Raw genomic sequence first — 19,829 nt, 5'->3', positions numbered from 1 at the left:
CAGTCTGCCAAAAAACAGTACAGTGCCGATTGGAAAAACGTATGATGTCAAAACTTTGCGGGCTAATGAGATCATTGAATCACACAATAAACACTTTTCCGCATTCAATCAATTAAAAGCATTGGGTGAACGGCTCATTTTAATCCAGACTTACATCAATGGACAAGTAAATAAATTACATTACAAAGAGTGTAATACACCGCTTTCTCCTTCCTCTCGGGTCAAAAGTCGTCTACAATCAACTGCTATTGTTGCACAGTTGACTCTACGTGATTATTTTGGTTTTGAAACAATTTGGGTCTGTCAATGGACAAAATTAGGTTGATGATGTAGCTAAGAACAAGATTGACAGATTCTTTTCATTGATTCTGACCTGCGCCCTCAAAGTCGGGAAGATCACGGAACCTAGAATTTGCTTTTCAGGACCACAATCACATCTTACGCAACATGTTTGTTAATTTCCCTCGGGACAAATTTAGTGCCGTCATTTTTAGTAGGGCACTTTGACAAACAGTATCCTTGTTCTGTAAAAGTCTAATTCAATTAACAAGCATCACATTTTTTTGAAATTGAAAATCTGAAGAACAGCAGTCTTGACCAAAGGAAACGATTTTGATAATTAACGCCGATCCTGGCCCGTTTGGAATTTTTACGGTCTAGTAGTTAGCTGAGAGGTCCTGAGTTCTTGAGAACTAAACAATTCTCTTCCGTATCAAACATTGCCATCGTTGATGAAATTAACTTTTGCGTTGTAACCAAATGGTGTTATGTTCACTCCACCACATCGTTGGCCTTATCCCCAAAGTTCCTGGAACAAAGTGTTAGATTATTTTTGTCTGATAAAATTGTGTGACCACTCCGTCCCGTAACTTCTCACAAAATTACAACAACGTTGACGGTAGCTTAAAAGATGACAACGAGTTTGATAATTGCAAACGCCATCTCCAATATTTTGTTTTGGATTCAACGCCAAACAAAAACTCGTGAACTGGAGTAGCAGCATCGCTCCGTTCCATAGTTTTTCAGTTTTAAGGATCTCATATGCTGAATCGCTCCATCAAACCACTTGTTGAGGTTGAATTTGAAATGAAACTCCCAATGGCAAAAAATACACGTTTCATATGCGTTAAACTGTTTCATGTGTTCACTCCACCACTTCGTTGGCCTTATCCCCAAAGTTCCTGGAACAAAGTGTTAGATTATTTTTGTCTGATAAAATTGTGTGACCACTCCGTCCCGTAACTTCTCACAAAATTACAACAACGTTGACGGTAGCTTAAAAGATGACAACGAGTTTGATAATTGCAAACGCCATCTCCAATATTTTGTTTTGGATTCAACGCCAAACAAAAACTCGTGAGCTGGAGTAGCAGCATCGCTCCGTTCCATAGTTTTTCAGTTTTAAGGATCTCATATGCTCAATCGCTCCATCAAACCACTTGTTGAGGTTGAATTTGAAATGAAAGTCCCAATGGCAAAAAATACACGTTTCATATGCGTTAAACTGTTTCATGTGTTCACTCCACCACATCGTTGGCCTTATCCCCAAAGTTCCTGGAACAAAGTGTTAGATTATTTTTGTCTGATAAAATTGTGTGACCACTCCGTCCCGTAACTTCTCACAAAATTACAACAACGTTGACGGTAGCTTAAAAGATGACAACGAGTTTGATAATTGCAAACGCCATCTCCAATATTTTGTTTTGGATTCAACGCCAAACAAAAACTCGTGAACTGGAGTAGCAGCATCGCTCCGTTCCATAGTTTTTCAGTTTTAAGGATCTCATATGCTCAATCGCTCCATCAAACCACTTGTTGAGGTTGAATTTGAAATGAAACTCCCAATGGCAAAAAATACACGTTTCATATGCGTTAAACTGTTTCATGTGGCATATGCGTGTAAAATTGCACGAAGTTGAATTGTTTACTGGCAGTAAAAACTACAATATTGTTATTCCCATTAAACTACATTCCTCATTGCGTTCCAACAAGTCAAACTGCAACTATTGCAGAAAGTTCCATTTCTTCTCTAGCAAAAATTTTTCAACCAATCCTTGCAAACCACCCAAATTAGTAACTCGCGAATCAGTCTCCATTTTTCACAAATAGCGGGTTCTAAAGAGAATTGTCCTAAAGAGTACTGCCCTCCAACGGTGTATGCCAGGTAAGATTAAGTCAAATAGTGGTCCACTTCATTGCAGCCAAAAATGAGCTCTGTGAGCGCATTGAAAATGGGCTATCGTAATAATTGTCTCCAAATTTGAGCATAAACGTAGCAAGTGGATGTTTATTCCGCCAGGTTTGTCCCACCAAGCATGCATCTGAGGAAAGTTTTCTTTGTATCTTTAAGAGCTTTATACAAGTTTGTAGCTCTATCGTATTCTCAATAAGCCTTGCCTCACGTATGAAATTTTGAACACCAGATTTTATGTAGTGCATTACGCAAGAAACACGGGTCCGGAAACGCCTGCTAAAGCCAAATATGTTCAACTGAGTCGCGGCGCAGTAACATGCGAGCGTTATCTACTTGGTAATCGAACAACCAGATTTCCGTCAATCTTTGGTGTTCACTCATCGTAAGCAGTCGACAAATTCAATAATCGCAACGGGTACGCTAGCCAGCATCTCCATGCCAATGCACTGGCTCAAGAAGTATGTGTCTGCTCTGAACCGTTATTGTAGTTGCAGACGCCACCCTGTCAGCACCTCAAGACCGGTAACGTTTGTGCAGTCCGCGAAACCAATCCTATGGGTTACTATTAAACTGCTCGGTTTTTCTTTGAAGATCTGCGGTACAGATTGATTGTACTCTCCGCCGTCGTACGGACGCTGTTCGGGTTGCTCGTCCGTCTGCAAGTTAATCTTGTCCCGGTTTCCCAACATTTTCCAGGCCAGAAGTTGATACAGAGTATATGTAATTTAAATGGCAAACTTAATTCATTATATAATTCAAAACTGTTCCTCAGATTTTCTGTTTAAATGTATCAAAATTATTGAATCTCAAATATTGTTGAGCCGATTTCCTATTAAATATAACTTCACACATGGCTCAAAGTTTGGCACTAAGACTAATATTTTTTTTGTTTTTAGTGATTTTGATTGGTGGCCAGTCTTAAAATAAGACCTGCCAACAAAGTTTGCTCGCTTTGCTATTTTCTGCTTTGATGACGTTTCTTGCTTTTGCCTTAAAGTTACAAGATGAAGTTGCCGTGATCTCGACCAGATATTGGTGCCAACTCATTTCTGTTAGTTCTCGTATATTAACGAACGCTTTTATTATACCAATCTGAAATTAAGGAATTTGTACAGAAAGGCAAGAGCTGTTTTTTGAATGGATTTGAACCATTAAACATTCATTTTCGTCATAAAAATCTAGATAGGGATGTACTCTTTCATAATGAATATTCTTAGTCTATAAGAGAAGAGTCGGGCTCTTACCTGACAACCAATGAGCCCTTAACTCCGCCACTGCCGGTCCCCAGCCCGGAATGAAAAAGGAGGAGGGTTTAAACCACACAGAACATACTGGAAAATCTCAAAAAGTCAGTCTTTAACTTGACTTGAGATTTCCGACAACCTATTTTATAAATTTCTTCAATTTCTACAGGTATTGTATGAATTTGTATATTTTAAGGACCTGAGAGCGAAAGCAATGGTAAAACCTGGCTTGGCTCATGAACTTAGTTATGAATTTTTCCTAATTCAGAGAAGATCAGAGTCTGAATCAGAGAAAAATCAGAGTCTGAATCAGAGTCTGAATCAGAGAAAAATCAGAGTCTGAATCAGAGTCTGATTCAGACAAAAATCAGAGTCTGAATCAGAGTCTGATTCAGAGTCTGTATCAGACTCTGAATCAGAGGAATCCAGAGCGAAATCTGACCTGAATCAGAGTCTGAATCAGTACTGATAAATTCTGAATTTCACTCTGATTCAGTACTGAATTTGCTTTTGAGTTAGATACGGGTTTTCATTCATGGTGATAAATGAGTATAGTATTAGAACAGTTAAAATGTCTGAATTCCAAACGCAAGATTTCAAGCCCAATCCGAAAAAGAGCGCACTTTTCCAGAACAAGATTTCTTGTAACAAACTGCTTTAAGTTTATTCTATTTTGCTGAGGGTTTTTTATCATTCAACTTTCAGGTCTTTGTGTCTGTTTTCCAAAGTTATCCGAGGAACAATAAACACTCCATGGATCTGATTTCAGAATGTACCATTCAACTCCGATAGGACTGACTCTGATTTCTTATTCTTTCCTTCTTGAGTGAAAGCTGTGACATGCAAGATATCGTTATGGCCTTGAAATAGCATCTTTGCCACCATACTTTCATATATGTGTTCGATATGGTTCCCAGGAAGGGTGCTCTGTGATCGTTATTGGAGCTTTGATTTCAAAAACGTCTCGAGTTGTACAAAAGCTTAAATGCAACTTAAATTTAAGATAAAGCAGCTTTCATTTAAAGAAATTAAGAGTTTACAAATGCTCGAGAAATAAATTAATAAAATAAAGTAGGTTTGAATAAGATAAATGTGAATTGAAACAAAAATAAGCACTTGTGTTTGAGCGACCAATGAGCGCTCGTTTCCGCATCGCAGACTAAACCTTCAGTTAAAGAACTAGAGTTTTAAATTATAGCAAAAAAGTAAGTTTCTGAACAGATGCCAACTTCACAAAATATAAGTTTTGCCTTGCATCATCGAACTGACAAAGTTACATAATAACATGAACAGCGCTTTCTTTTGTCAAATTCATTTGCTTCACTTGCTGTGTATTGTTTGAGTGTGGGTAACTTTCTGCTTTTTGTGACTGGTCAAAATTTTGTTGGTTGTTTTGGGGTTGTTGTGGGTACATGTTACTGTAGTCGTTGCTGGGAGAGATTGCAGGCTGGGCTTTGGCAGTGTTTTCTGCACTTATTGCATCAACTATCGACTGCAAACTGGTCAAGAGGTGTCTGCGATGTTTGCCTGAAGACACGCCGATGTGATTAAACGCTTGGCTTAAGCACTCGAGGGCGTTCGAAGCGGCTGCAGTTAGCTCTGGAGATTGTTGACTAGAGGGATTGCCTTGGTGCTGTTGGTCTTGGCTATTGACGACCATCAGTAACGTCGTCAAGTACGGTCTCAGCGCCGTCGAATCAAACAAGTCTCCGATAGTGAGAAAGTCGGCTTGTGTGAAGAGGGGTGTGTACTGTTGCAAGTTGAGAGACACGAGCCATTGTTGTACTGGGTAAGAAAAGAGGTCGGGGGTGTCTGGGCAATCACTCACTGGGGACTGATCAGCGGTGTCCATCTGTTGTTGCTGTTGATGTGAAGTCTGTTTGGGTATGTTTTGTTGTTGTTGTTGTTGTTGTTGTTGTTGTTGATAGTATGTGTAACAGAAGTGACACCCGCATTACTTCCAACGGGGGAGTAGCTTCTACTGATCCTAAACAACACTCATAATCATAACAAACAATCACTAATCCAGTATTGTAGATACCCAGAATCTAACATGTTTTCATAAATAGTCGATTGCTCTATTAAAACATCACTTCAGCATCACGTGATAGAACGATAGAAGACAGCTCACTTTCAGGAAGTATAACTCTCTTCGAGGAGGTCTTTTCCCAACATTTAGGAAATGAGCCAAATTTCCGGACCAAAAATCAAATGTAGCAAAGAGAGCCCATTCAACCCATCTTCCTATGGAAAAAGAACACGCAACCATTTTCTCTGTTCGGCTAACCCGAAGCAGTATCATTATCTAACTATTTCCCTGTTCTTAACTAATCGCCTATTACCTAAGAACAATGGCTTTCCTGCCTCTCCACTGTAGGGTATAATTTTTCATAACAAAAAGCAAACAAATCTCAACTGTGAACTATCTAATCACTTTTGAATTATCACGCGTGTAAATATTAGGTGAGGTTACTGAATAGGATTTTATTCAAGGGAAAATGTCAATCAATTTCAATGTCATTTATGTACGATAGTGAATAGTCAAAAACTGTTCTTCAAATCATCAGTTACGCAAGCCATACCGGAGGCGATGATCCTTTGTAACAATGCTAGAAAATTGTGTCTTATTGTTGAACTCTAATACCAAAATCCACTTTTTCAGAAAATTTATAAATTCCTATATGCAGTTTGATATATGAAAATTGATGCACTATCTTCAACTTTACAGCACAATTTTTCATTCACACTCGTTCTATTGCGTAGATGACATTTTCACGGCCTTGTTTTCAGTCCATTTCAACGATAAGGCGCAATTGAAGACACTTTTAGGCCTGTGGCATATTGTTATCTGAGGAATTAATTAAATCGGTTTCAACAATCAATTGTGTAGCTGTTCTTCATAGTCACGGAGCTATTGACTGATCAAACGCGTAGATTGATCACAAGAATAAATACGATCAAAGGTGTGAATTAATTGTTTAAAGAAATCTAACAAATACAAAAACAATGATGAAACTCGTGAATGCAATGTAAAACAGGAAATGATACATAAATGGGAGGAATGAAGGAGGAATGAAATAATTTGACTTTAAGCAAAACGGATTGAAGAAATTATGAAAACTTTAAAACAGAAGACAGAAGTTTTAATGTAATGAGCTCGCATTTTCACCGAAGTAAGTTGTTTAATCTTTCTTTTTATATAATCTGTTACATTTCTTTGTTTTAGAAACTATCAGATAATTTACTGAAATTATTAGCTCTGCTCTCATTTCTGTGTTCCAGGGATCATTCTTGCATAATTAGGTAGCAATTAAGGAATTTAAAAGGCAATTATACTTCAGAGCACGTTTCTGAAATATTGCCAACAGTTCGACCAGGTTAAAATGAACAAGAAGGCTTGGTAATGTGCTTTTGCACACAATGTTTCAACGCCCCTCTTCCATATCTTACTTAACTGTTTAACAAAAGAGGAAACGGTACGAAACTTTCAAAAATTAACATACTGTTCGAAAACAATTGGTGTATAATTAAAAAGATGTTATAAACCCAAACCACTAAACTAAAGTAATTAATGTCGCATTAAAAGACGAATGAGAGCTGAAATTAATGAGACTCCGAGAATAGACAAAGAACAAGAGTTATGGGCAAAACTTGAAATACATATTTTTTAAAGTTTAGAAATTTACTTAGTAACAAATTCAAAATAGTATCAAATAAAACTTCAATTAAACAAATCGATTTTTGGTCCCCTATAATGCAGATGGTACCTGTCCTTAATGAAACTAGGTAACAAGCCTGTAAAAGAACAAAAAATTCAAAAATACAATGACATTTTTGAACAAAAAAATTTAAAACTTCAAAACCATTATTCATATGTCATAAGACTACAAGACGAACATTAAAACAGACAAATATAGAAAACACAATAAAAAATTGCTAGAATCATGTCGCAACTATTTAAACCGTGATCTATTTACCAAAAAAATTACACATACTCAATTTGTTCAATGCCAAATGAATTGAGATCAAACAAAAACAAATGTAGGCAAATACCGATATATGATGAAATGAGTTTGAAAACTTGTAGTATCAAAGCCATGAAACTATTTGTTAAAAAATATTGCTGCTATAATCAGATAAACCTTTGCGCAATTCAAAGAAAGATCAGAAGTTCACTTTTAATTTTTTAAATACACTCATTGACAAATTACGCAGTTTTCATGGTAAATTGCTTGTTTCCGGAGTCAATTTTAGTCAACATAAATTCCGCCGTTTCTTTTAATTTTTATATCAATCGACTCATTATCTTTTAATAGATCTATTTTTGGACAAACTAACAAGCATATTTACAGAAAAAATCCAGATAAAAGTTAGCCAGTTTTCCATATGCAGCGACATTTTCTATTCAACTTTCTAATAAGTTTGTTGAATTCGCAATGCAAAAATTTGCTAACAATTAGGGAGGCATGAGCAAGTTAATACATTTCACGTGGGACTTGAAATACAGCTGCTTATAGAAAAGCGGTCAACTTCTATCTGTATTTTTCTGTAAGTAAGCTTGCTAGTTTATCCAAAAATAGATCTACTAAACCTCTGATAATGATTCGATTGATATAAAAATCACACGAAACGGCAAAATTTATGTTGACTAAAACATACTTCAAAACTCCATAAAACCACTAATCAAACTAAACCGCTTTCGAGAATAACCTTACAATCTACAGTGTTGTAGAGAGAAGGTCCCAAAAATTGTAAAGTTCAAAAAATCACATTTTGAAAAGAAACTTATTAAGAAAAGCCATGTATATTCTCAATTCTCCCTTTAACTTCTAAGCAGTTATATGTGTTTCAGCCGTGTTAGAGTTACATCAGTTACATCAGCCTTTTAAATCAATTTACACTCATTCACAAGAGTTACATCAGCCTTTAAAATCATATTACACTCATTCACAAAGTAATCAAAAAATTGTAACTGTACATAAACTGTCTGTTTTGGTGACAATGTTGATCAACATACGTTGGCCTATTTTTGATATTTGTATCAACCCACAAAATCGTCAGAATTTTACCAGTTCTCGGTTCGAAAACTGGCAAGCTTACAGACATCATTAAGCTAGACGTTGACAAGTTTTGCGTTAGCAGCAGTAAGTTCAGTCTCACGTGAAATCTGCTCAACCTGATCACACCACCAAAAACTTACGCAAGCCTTGCGTTCAAAATTGGCAGATTTTACATTGGATTTAACATGCGGCTCCGTACAAAAATGTGGCGAGGGTCCATCTGAAATTCCTCCGTCGAAAGGTCTGGCATCTTTTCATCTTTTTACAAGTTCGAAGAAATAAAAATTATTCCATTAAAAGCTCATGAAAAACCAAATCAACAGGAAACATTGTTGCTACCCAAAATTCTCTTCAAAAACAGACATTTTGCCAATTAAAATAACATGTGCGTTTTTATATTTAACATTGAAGTACGTATTAATTTCTCTCAAACAACGGTTGTAGTATTTTCATGTTCTAATCTCTATAAAATTTTTGGCAAGCTTAAATTAGCAGTCAACTTTTAACAGTCATTTGCAAAAACGCAAAATCTAATTTCCAGTTTTTAAGAACTTTTTTGCGAACTTAAAAAATTTGCGGTACTTAAGCAGTTTTAGTTAATTCTCCTGCCTAACGTTCGATTAAAGACAATATTTTGGGCATAAGTTTTTTCCATCTTTTGTTGAGTCAAAACTCTTAATATTGCATTTTTATTGAAAATTTAAGAAACGGACATATCAAATCAAAACAACTTATCAAAACGACATATCAAATCAAAACGAGAAATGAAAACAATATATTTAAATCAGTGGCCTTTCATTTTCATGGCCTAGATTTGCTTCGAAACGTTTTCTAGGCATCATTGTATATGAAGATTCTCAGTGCAAAGCTGAAATTTAGAGCTGAAATCCAATTCCGTTTTTCAAAATAAGCAAGCGTATCCATAAATAAAGAGCACCGAAAATTGATTTTATATTAAAAACCAAATCTACTCACAGACAAGGAAGACTCTACAAAACAATTAAAAATTTTGGAACCCAGAAAAATAAAAATCAATTGCACCAGAAGCAAATTCTTTTGCGTTACGAGAAGTAAAAATTGTTCAGTACCCAAGTCGTATGGCCTAAGCCAAATTGAAACTTTGAAACTCGTCGGAGTCTCTACAAATTGCAGCCAAGTTTACTGACTCACATTAACAGAGTGTATGAGATAAACTTGCCTATAAAATGACATGAACTTTAGATGGTTTGAAGTAAGCAAGTAGTTAAAATTTTTTGAACAACAAGAAGGCAAGAATTGATCAGAGCATAAACATAAATTATAAAAAATGCATTTAGTGGACTTTTGATGTGTCAAATTCCAAGTTTTATTCTTGAATTGAAATCATTCTTTACGAAATTCAAAAAAAGCTTCAAAACTCGAGAATTTGCTTTACCCAAAGCAAATTGTCATCCAAAATTCTTTGTGTCTAATTATGGATTGTATTTGTTTACCCCATGCAACCCAAGTTTCCCCAAAGTATGCTTTTACTCGAAGTTTCACTTTTGACAATTAAAGACTGTTTCATAAAGAAAACAAAACCTGGGAAAAATTCTTAATCTTGGAATCTTCCTTTCCATATAAACTGCGGTAATTTTATTGTTTTTAAATGCTCTCGAACGATGCAGCTAGTGTGTGTGTCTTTTAGGAAAAAAATTTTACCTGAAAGTTTTGCTTTTGGAACATTTTGTCTCTTGCATGATTTGATTTTTCGAACGAATATTTCACGCTTGATATCTTTTTTTTATTGCGTGATCTAAATCTCTCTTTCATTCACACTTTGAGCCGCTAACTTAAAGCTCATTTTAAAACAGAAGAATAATCAAACGTTGCTTTTTACCTTCTAAATCCCCGTAAAAGTTAGAAAAAGTTCAAAGACATCTTAACTGGCCAACATTAAATTTCGTTTAAAGAAGTTTTTGTCTGACTGAAAACAGAAAACCCTTGATTAGGATGAGAGACAAGAAGTTGGGATGCAATAGGTTCATTCTTTTCAGCCAAAGGCTCTCTGTGCTTTGTATGATTGCAAACTATAGCCACTGAAACGATATTTACATTTGGTGCAATAAATAATCTTCGTTTTTCAGATCTATCGCATGGTCATTAACTCAAATTCTGAAAAGAAGAGCTACGCGTTGAAAATGAAAACTTTATTTAACAAAGACAAAAAACAGTAACCTTGTTAATGAGTGAAAACTACTGAGTGTTTTTTTATTGAATTGTAAGTGTTGTAGCGTTAATATAAACGGAACAACAAAATAATCAAAATGATAATTATTGAAAGCTTCAATATATTTTAAACACCGATTGCTGTGATGGCAAGCATAAAATGCTGCATTAAAGACTTCAGTATTTTTACTTGGCCGCAAGATAAGCAGTGAGGACAAACAGTGAGATTGAAGGCATTGATTAAAGCCAGATAAAAAACGCATAGTGAGTACCAGCCATTCTAGAATGAGTGTTTGTCGGATTTCCTAACAACAGATAGAAAAAGTAAATTTAAAAGATCTGCATTTTATAACAGTTTGGTGTTAAAGTACTTGTGACCTACAGATCTTAAATTGAAGCTGCTAAAGTTTACAGATATCTTCATTTAATTAGTTTGAAACCAATAAAGATAAACTGAAAAGAAATATATGAAAATTACGAGAAAAAAAACATATATACAAACATAGCCGGCAGATTGCGACAAAGAGCCGCCGTTGATTCAGTTTGGAACAACTGCATTGAAACAGAAAAAAAAATAAAATGACAGTTTTGATTTCTAAATGCAGGATGTGTTACAATTTTGTGCTGCTTTAGGTTAGGTTACACAACTAAACTAAATTTAGCTTCTAAACTGAACGCTATTAAGGTTAAAACTGATGGCATAAAGAAACCGCTCTTTTTGTTTTGATATTTACTTTTTGTCATATTCACTATGTTGCGTAAAATAATTAGTGAAAAAATTTAATATCCATTCTGTAGAAACAGTTGTGATGTAACTCACATATCAAAGTTGATATTCGTAGCTCATATAAAACAAAAAACGTGAATATAAATTAAAACAAAATACATAACACAGCAAGACAAGTTCTGAAGAACAATTCAAAGATTTTTCATTGACTTAACGGAAAAATAGATCACAAAAGGTTAGCAATTGCTTTGGAGAAGCATTTAGAAAAAAAGCAGGATCAAAAGCTCTTGAAAATAACTGAAATTGCCGCAGGTGAACAAAAAAATAAGATTTTGCAAGCAAATTTTTGTTCGCACGCCGTTGTCTCACTCTAATGTCCAGGAAAAATTTACGCCGCAAATCTACTAGGCTTTTTCCTTTTCCTATTTCTGCTTGACCAATTCACTAATCTAATTTGACAACAAATATCGCGAAAATGAGTAAACAGATTTTTTTTTTTAAAAAAGTGACCCCCAAAACGTTCCGGAAACAACTTGCATAGTCATTTCTGCAAAGATAATTATCCTTTTAACGAAATACTACACACATAACAAAAACCTCCCACGAAATTAATTCAATTAAAAGAAAGATAACCATAAAACTCAAAAGCATTATAAAAACAAAAATCAAATTCTTGATATAGTACAAGTGCAAATAAAAATTTTATCTGCGCAACCAAAACATTGCAATGCCCAAACTACAATAGACAAGCTCACACAGGCTCACATACGACTCATCTTATGACAAAACTGAGAATTAAACAAAAATGCAGGAAATTGGTTAACATGGTTGCTAATTACTTCAAGTTTTTGTCAGGTTTCTTGGAAACAAATTTCAAACCCAGAAATTGCATTCAATTGGTATCTCAGATCTGCATTGAGCAAGAGCCGTATTTCGAATCCCAATGAAGGTAATAAAAAAAACAATAGGCTAAAACAAAAAAAAACTTGAGAAAAACTCGCAAAACAAATAGAAAATTCAAATCAGCAAAGATAGTCATATGAAAAAATATACTCTCAAAAAAAATTTTCACTTCAAAAAAATCAAACCAAAACTACAGATTTCAAAATAGCCAATTAAAAATTCTCGACGAAAACAGTTAAGATAGATAAACTTTGGTAAAAGCCGCAAGTGAATAAGAAACTCAGTTCGTTTAGAGAAACCTTTTTCAAACCTCAATTTGCCATCCTCTGCGAAACTTTAGAATAAACATAAGTACCATATTTTTAATCCATGCTCACATTTTGTTGAACAATCAAATCACTGTTTTATCTTGCGATTCACTTCCTGCTTTAAAATTCACTGAAAAGAAATTGAATTAAAAAACTTAGGCGGATGACGTAGACATGAAGAAACGAACTTGAAGTAGATACTCGCTTTGGTAAGCATTGTCTACTCGCTAATAAAAATTTGCCTCCTACTTGATTACATTAATCACGTTGCAACAATAATTAAAAAAAATTAATGAGAAACTATTGCAAAATGTACCACTGCAAAATCGAAAGATAAAGACAAAAAAGTTTAAAACAAATAAAAATGGGTCAATATTTGATTAAAAAAATACTCCACTTTCTTTAACAAAGATGCCTGAAAAATCATATGAATCATGTCGACACATCGCCAAACCACTTACACAACAACACAAGGTTACAAAAACTTTTGAGAAAGCGTCCAACAGGACAAAATGGCAAAATAGCTCAAAACTGCATCTAAAATATAATACGAGTCTCATTGGTTCAATTGGTCTGAAATGATTCAATTGGTCTAAAAAGTGGTCTAAAATATAATAGGGTTCTAGTGGTCTAAAATGATTCCAGAAGTACTATTGATAATTAGATAATTGAGACGAACACCTTTAACTGAAATATTTAGAGTTAGAACTTAAAAACTACTTTGAAGAAGCCGCAAAAATGATCACCCGCTTAGCGCAAAACTTTTCCACATATACTTTTCTCGCTGTCTTTACCTGCTTTAAACACTCCAAAAAATATCGATCAAAAAAGACGCTCCACAAATACTCCTCTTCGAGCCGTAAAAATAGCGCCCCAATATAATTCAAATTCTTTGAATGGTAAAAAAAAGGAGAGCGCCTGGATAACACACTTCGAGAGGCTGACGGTGGTTATTAAACAAATCGACAAGTAAAATTTGAAATTCAAAGTTTCTTACTTTGCGGTGGTCACAGGACTGTTAAGTTGGGTTTGTGGTTTCTGCGGGGGATTGATGATGGGTTCTCGACTGGTAACTGGGCTGCTGGTTCCCATTGTCACGGCTGACGCAGAATTTTTGCTGTTTGCAGATTGATGGAGGTGAGATGGATTGCGGATTGCTCTCTCAAGGAGGTCTCTAATTTGGGCGAAGTTCATGCGCTGTGCTCGATCTGATCGCCAGCACCCTCTCACCATGAGAGCTTCGTACAGCACAGGTGACATACCCTCAATCATGCACAGGTGTGCAGGTGCTTGCAGTGCATTTGGATCGCTATTCTTGGTCCACTGCTAAAATAACAGGTCAGAAATGACAGGTCGATTGGTCAACTTCTACATCAAGTGAACAAAATTGTATTGGAATGGGTATTTCTTCATACACAAATTTATAATTTTTCTTTTGTTTTCTTAAGTTTAACAATTTTGATCTGAATCTCGCAACAGAAATTTTGCAATTTCCGGTTTTGCAGAAATTTTGCAACAACAAATAGCCAGCAAAATTGGGCATTTAATAGAGTTTCTATTTGTTTTCCAATTTAGTTCGAATCCAATTTATTACTGTGGTGTCAACTTCAGGTAATGGAGAAGAACTGCAGGATATCTGCAGAGTTAAGCTTAAAGGCGTTGTATTCGGGGTGTTTGTCCTTATCAACTGGTTCTTGATTCGAATGTGACTTTTGAACTAGACAACATTGAATGTATGTTTGAATGCTTTGTGTGCCAGAGGTATTCTCTAGTAAAGCTGACATGAAACACATGCCCTGGAGTGTTGAGGTTAATTTGCATTCATGATTCGACACCCCCACAATGTTTATTATCCTACTCAAGGCCAATTGCCCCGTCCCAGCCAACAACTAATTCGCCCCTTTGATTGAGGTTAACCCACCCGGGTTCAATCACGAGTTATTACACACATGTTATTACAGCAGTTATCACACATTTATTACACAGATAAAACACCAAATATAGCTAAGGTATGACCAGATAATTTGGCAAAGATAACAGCTGATAGTTGACCCTTGGGGTAAGAATAGCTGGGGATTTGGAATTAGTGTCAATAAACAAATGCCATAGTTATTTTAGTCCTCTATATCGCTCTTCCGCTCATCTTGCAGCCTATATCTCCCACTGACACATGAAACTAAACTTGTGATCATAGCTAACAGCAGTCAAGCGAGATGTCTTTGGGCTGTGTGTGCCCTCAAAGCCATAAATAACCGCTCAACCACCACACTCTTCTACCACTCAGCCCACAAAGTAGCAATATATGCACTCGGTATCAACTAGTCTCTGCCAAACCAACCTCATACTTGTCACTTATCCCTGTATCTCAACTTTGCTCCTCTCATTTCACATGAAATAGCAAAGGCTGCAGGCTAAGCCACACCTTGTTAATATGTCACCACTACAATGCAACAAAGTCCGGATGTCAATAAACATGCATGCACAAATTTCTCACCCAACAACATTTTCCATCCGTAGAGATTATATTAACTATCCCGAAAAAAACGGCTCTTGTCGTTTACACTATAATTTAACACGTTTATAGCCTGGAAGCGTTTCTCGTTTTTATTGCTATTGTAAAAAGTGTTGTCAAAATATTTTGTGGATTTGTGTCAGAAGACAGAAATGCTAAACAATTGTCGGCCATATGTCTTGTTTATCGCAGAAAGCATATTTGATCTTAAAGAGTTGAAGCAACTGTGCTAGTAAACTGTGGATTATCAACCAAAATCACTGTCGCGTTCCCAGCTACGCTCCAAATAAAATCAAACAAAAAAACTCAAGAATGATGTTTAATGAAAATCTAAGATAACTTGCATCGTACTAAAAAACGCTCCAGTAAGCTGCAATCGTTGTTCTCGAACTTACGAAGCAGTAATAAAATGCCGCAAGACTTTATATATTTTTCTAACTTTTGATTGTCAATTTGTTATGGAATAAATTAAGAATAAATGGAAATCAAGGATCACGTGAAATTGCTAATGGAAGTTAAATGATTATCAAGTGAATCAAAAGAAAAGGACATAATTTTGGAGGCAACGACATAACAAATTTAGAGTTAACGTGTAGGATAAATTTCGAAATAATTCTTTTCCCTTTCTAAAATTAAACATAGATTCAATAATTCTGGAAACAGTTTTGGGTACACTTTCAGTTCATTCTTTTATTTGACCAAACTATTTAGTTCAAATGATCTTTTGAATTCAACTGTTTCTAAACAAAATGATATTCAGCAATATCTGCTACCTGAAACCCGAAAATGCAGCAATTGCAACTTTTTTATAAAAACAAACGGGCAACTTCAATTGAATTGCGTGTGTGACGTCATTTTTCACTCTTAGTGGAGAGTTTTAAGAGGAAGCTAATAGAATCAGCAAAATGCTTAAAATACAACAGCTCAGCATTTAAAAAAAAGTTTATTTTTTGTCTGTCTTACAATCTTTTTGAGACCGCATATCTACGAAACTATTGCGGCCATTTTGTGGCAATCTTCCAGTTGCTTTATTAATAGCCGCGAAGCGATATCTGAGGCTATTATTGGCCGTCTCTTGGTTTTTCACAATTCAAAGGCTGCCCATTGAATTTTTACAAATTCAATGGGGCGCTGTCTTTTTTAAGATCTGTTCACACACTATCAAGATTTCTAAAGTCAAATTGGAGTACTGATTTTGTTCACATCGAAATAGGAAGCGGAGCGAAAAAGCGAGTAGTTTTGCGGCCTGAAATTGTTTCGGTCAAATTTTAAAGTGGTGTGAGAAAATGGTGTTTGAACAAAAATTTGCTTTCTTCTTAGTGATTTTTGTTCACATGCGGCAATCTCACTTTGATTTTTACTGGTTTTTTTAAATTTTCTGGATCGTATTTTTTTCTAAAATGTTTTCCCAATCCATTCATAGTTCATTCTAGGCCTAGATCTTTATTTGAACCAAATTTCAATTCCCCGCTAGTGGTGTTTTGTTCACATGCGGCAATTGACATTGATTTTCTTTGATCTGATTTTTTTAAATGGTTTTCCCAATTCGCTTATAGTGTGCGTTCTAAGTCTAGTTTTGTGCTTAGTCAATGAGAATTTGTTGAATTTTAGGTCAGGACTTGTCCTGTTATATGACCATACGACGTCACAATAACTTCAAATCTGCTTTTTGTTCATTAGTTCATGCAAATTCATTAAAATTACGTGTGTGACGTCATTTTTCACTCTTAGTGGAGCGAGTTTTATTATTCATTCACGTGAGCAAGTTTTCGGTCACACGTGACTTGCCTCACTTGTAGCAATTATATTAACCCGGTCGCGCTTTTTTAAGCAACTTGTTGTTGCTGTTTTCTTCGTTGTTGTCTCACATAGTCCCGCTAACAACATTTCTCACTGGCTCTCCAATTTTTTACAATTTGATCTCTTTTAATCTTATTTAAAGGTTGTAAATTGTTGGGCAGGACTTTTTGAAAAATTGTTAAGTATTTCAAGTTTTGCTTGATTTTGAAATCGTTTTGCCCTTACTCTGTTTCTTAATTTCATTATCAACTGTTATCATTTATTCTCCAAAGCGTAATGGAGCTAATGAATCCAATTAACAGTTCGAGTCTAATGATAATAAAATTATTGGCTTTGAAAATTTGTTTTTCAATCCTGTTAGAGAATTTTTGATTGGCACCTTCACTTTTTGTTTTTGTTCCGACGTCGCATAATTATAATCATGAAATTGATTTGTGTGTAAAAGTGATGGTAGTGTAAAGTGTTAAAAACTTTGTTTCAGTTGCACGTTTCAGTGATTTTTTGTAATTTTGCTTTTGCCTGTTATTTTGTGTGTGACTTGTTTCTAAAAAATAGTCTTTGTTGTTCAATGTTCAGTTTTTCTTAGTGGACCTGATAGTTTTGACAACACTATTTTTCTAAAAGCAGATGAGAGCTTTTCCTCAGTGCTCCGAGAAGTTTTATGTACAATTTACCTACTGTGAAAAGCCGATGGTGCTATCTATAAGTAGTTCGTTCAATTCGAATTGTGAATCAAGGCTTGTACGTTCGTTTTTTTATTTCGTCATCGAAGTTTTTACTACGGCCATATGACGTAGACCATCAGTTCAAATCTGCTTTTTAATCATTCCTCATGTAATTGCGCAAGACGTCATTTTTCACACTAGCGGAGATCTTTTTCCATTCAAGCGATCGATTAAGTTTATGATCACACGTGTCTTATCTCACTCTCAGAAATGACCTTTCCTGTCGTCCCTCAAATTGATTTTTGCTAACTTTAATTGAAGGAGATAAAGTCAGCTGAGTATTTGTCACTCTAATTTACAGTCATTTGAGGGTAACTAATAGAAGCAAACAATTATGTTGTCACAAAAAACTCACATCAACAAACCCTTTTTTTTCTGTCCTACTTAATTTCATTGGTATTTTGCCAACCAATGGTAACCTGCCAGCTAAGTTTTTTTGTGAAAAAAAAAACATTTTTAAACACAGGCTCCACAAGGCTATTAATCACAGTAAGGGATATCTCTTTACCAGTTGGGACTTGTTTTGTTGTTGATTGAATGCTGGGTTTGGACTAGGTGGTCTCTGGCAGTGGGAAAGTGTCTCCCAAGCGAGCACCCCGAATGCCCACACATCGCTGCTACTGCTCCACTTTCGACAATTGATCACTTCTGGAGCCAGCCAGCCACTCAACACGTCCACTACCTGCAAACAATACATAAATTGGTTGCGAAGGAAATGAAGCCCCATTTAAAGGTGACCACGATTGATTCTGACATTTTAATATCAAGACTGTTCCAGCAAAAGTTAAAACAAAATTCTTGATTAAAGTTTCTAGATTTGACAGAGAAGAACCCTTTTGACATAAGAGAACAAAAATTTGGTTTACGAATCCCAAGTGAAATGAAATAACAGGAAATGAATGATCCACAGTTGTAGCTTCTATTTTTAAGTGAAGATAAAATTGACTTGCCGTTCGATGACAAGTAAATTGAGTGAGGGAGAGGGCATTAGTAGGGTGATTAGCTATTAAGGCCCCCCTTCAGAACAACTCATTTAAAAGGGCCTTTGAGACATAAAAATGGGTGTTGTGGGGATTAGTTGGGATTAGTGTTGGATTTAGGGCTGCATTACAAAAAGTGATGGGAAATCAATGTGGATAAATTCTACACGTCAATTTACATCACAGCAGAAACATTGCGAGGAATTATTTCGTGTAGCGATGAAACATTGATTACTTCCAAATGAAAATAGTCCAGGCGTATTTCAAGTTGGAACAAACGACTGAAAAATATTAGAACACTATGTTTGAACCAAATGAAAATAAGAAAAATTTAAATTTAAAAGCTTGTGCCATTTATTGAAACTTTGAATACTAGTCTTCATCGCAGCTATATATTGGAATCAAAATTTAATTTGGAATGTTTCATCACAGTCGGAATTGTTCCATTTGAACACAGTTTTGGCTAGTGGTGCTTGATTTGGATCTGGTCTACTTAACTTGTTCATGTTGAGAATAGTACCTTTGAGTAGCTGTGTCCCTGCAATTCCTCTTCTTCCAACAGAGTCCGCATCTCGAACCCACCCACTTTGCACAGACCACTGCCACTTACTAACACATTATTGGCACACAACACCTGAAACATACAAACAAATTTTCACTAAGTCAGAGACCCAACATTTTAACCCAACATATCAACCAGCATTTCAACAAAAATCTAGATTCTTCTCACTTGTGCAAAAGGCTCCTTGTCTAAGCTTACGTATGGCTCGAAGGTAACAAGTTTCATCAACATTCTAAATTATTAATAAGTACTGGAATAAAGATGTGCTTAGTGTGTTCGCGTGAGTGTCACTTTTATGGTCGATCAGTCAATCAATTGCCGTCCTTAACTGTTGGTCTTCTTTCGCTATAGTCAACTGTTTCCTTTTGTTATTAGCCATCTTTTTAAGAAGAGAAAGTATATTGCTTCCTGTTTCGACGCCTTCCAATCATAAATCATCAACTGTTAAATGTGAATAAAGCGCTTTTAAAGTAGTTTCACTCAACTCCTCAGCCATAGCGTTCAGAAACTTGTTTTAGCGAGGAGAAATTATTTCACTTATTTTGATTAATCTTTCATCAATAAAGCTGTCCCCCTTTTCGCCTCCACAATTTCCACTCCCCACATTTTGATTAGCAGTCATTAAAA

At 35.5% G+C, this 19,829-nt stretch overlaps 2 protein-coding genes across 2 annotated transcripts in view; one reads left to right on the top strand and one right to left on the bottom strand.

The window, feature by feature from the left end:
- The window catches only part of LOC142345872 (endophilin-B1-like), a 276,037-nt gene that overhangs the window by 13,257 nt on the left and 242,951 nt on the right, over positions 1–19,829 (top strand). The gene's annotated exons all lie outside the window — the stretch shown is intronic.
- Positions 4,415–19,829, bottom strand: part of LOC142345874 (ephrin type-A receptor 3-like) — a 48,307-nt gene continuing 32,892 nt past the window's right edge. The window contains 5 exon segments of the mRNA XM_075398303.1: positions 4,415–5,374; positions 5,377–5,425; positions 13,621–13,949; positions 18,169–18,342; positions 19,161–19,274. Of these exon segments, the coding sequence (XP_075254418.1) occupies positions 4,712–5,374; positions 5,377–5,425; positions 13,621–13,949; positions 18,169–18,342; positions 19,161–19,274 (1,329 nt within the window). The 3' untranslated portion in view covers positions 4,415–4,711.

This window comes from Convolutriloba macropyga, chromosome 9, assembly GCF_964194025.1.
Source record: "Convolutriloba macropyga chromosome 9, txConMacr16.3, whole genome shotgun sequence".
In the NCBI taxonomy this organism is placed as follows: Eukaryota; Metazoa; Xenacoelomorpha; order Acoela; family Convolutidae; genus Convolutriloba; species Convolutriloba macropyga.
The sequence above is the reverse complement of the archived record's forward strand: the minus strand, read 5'-3'. Positions and strand labels throughout refer to the sequence as shown.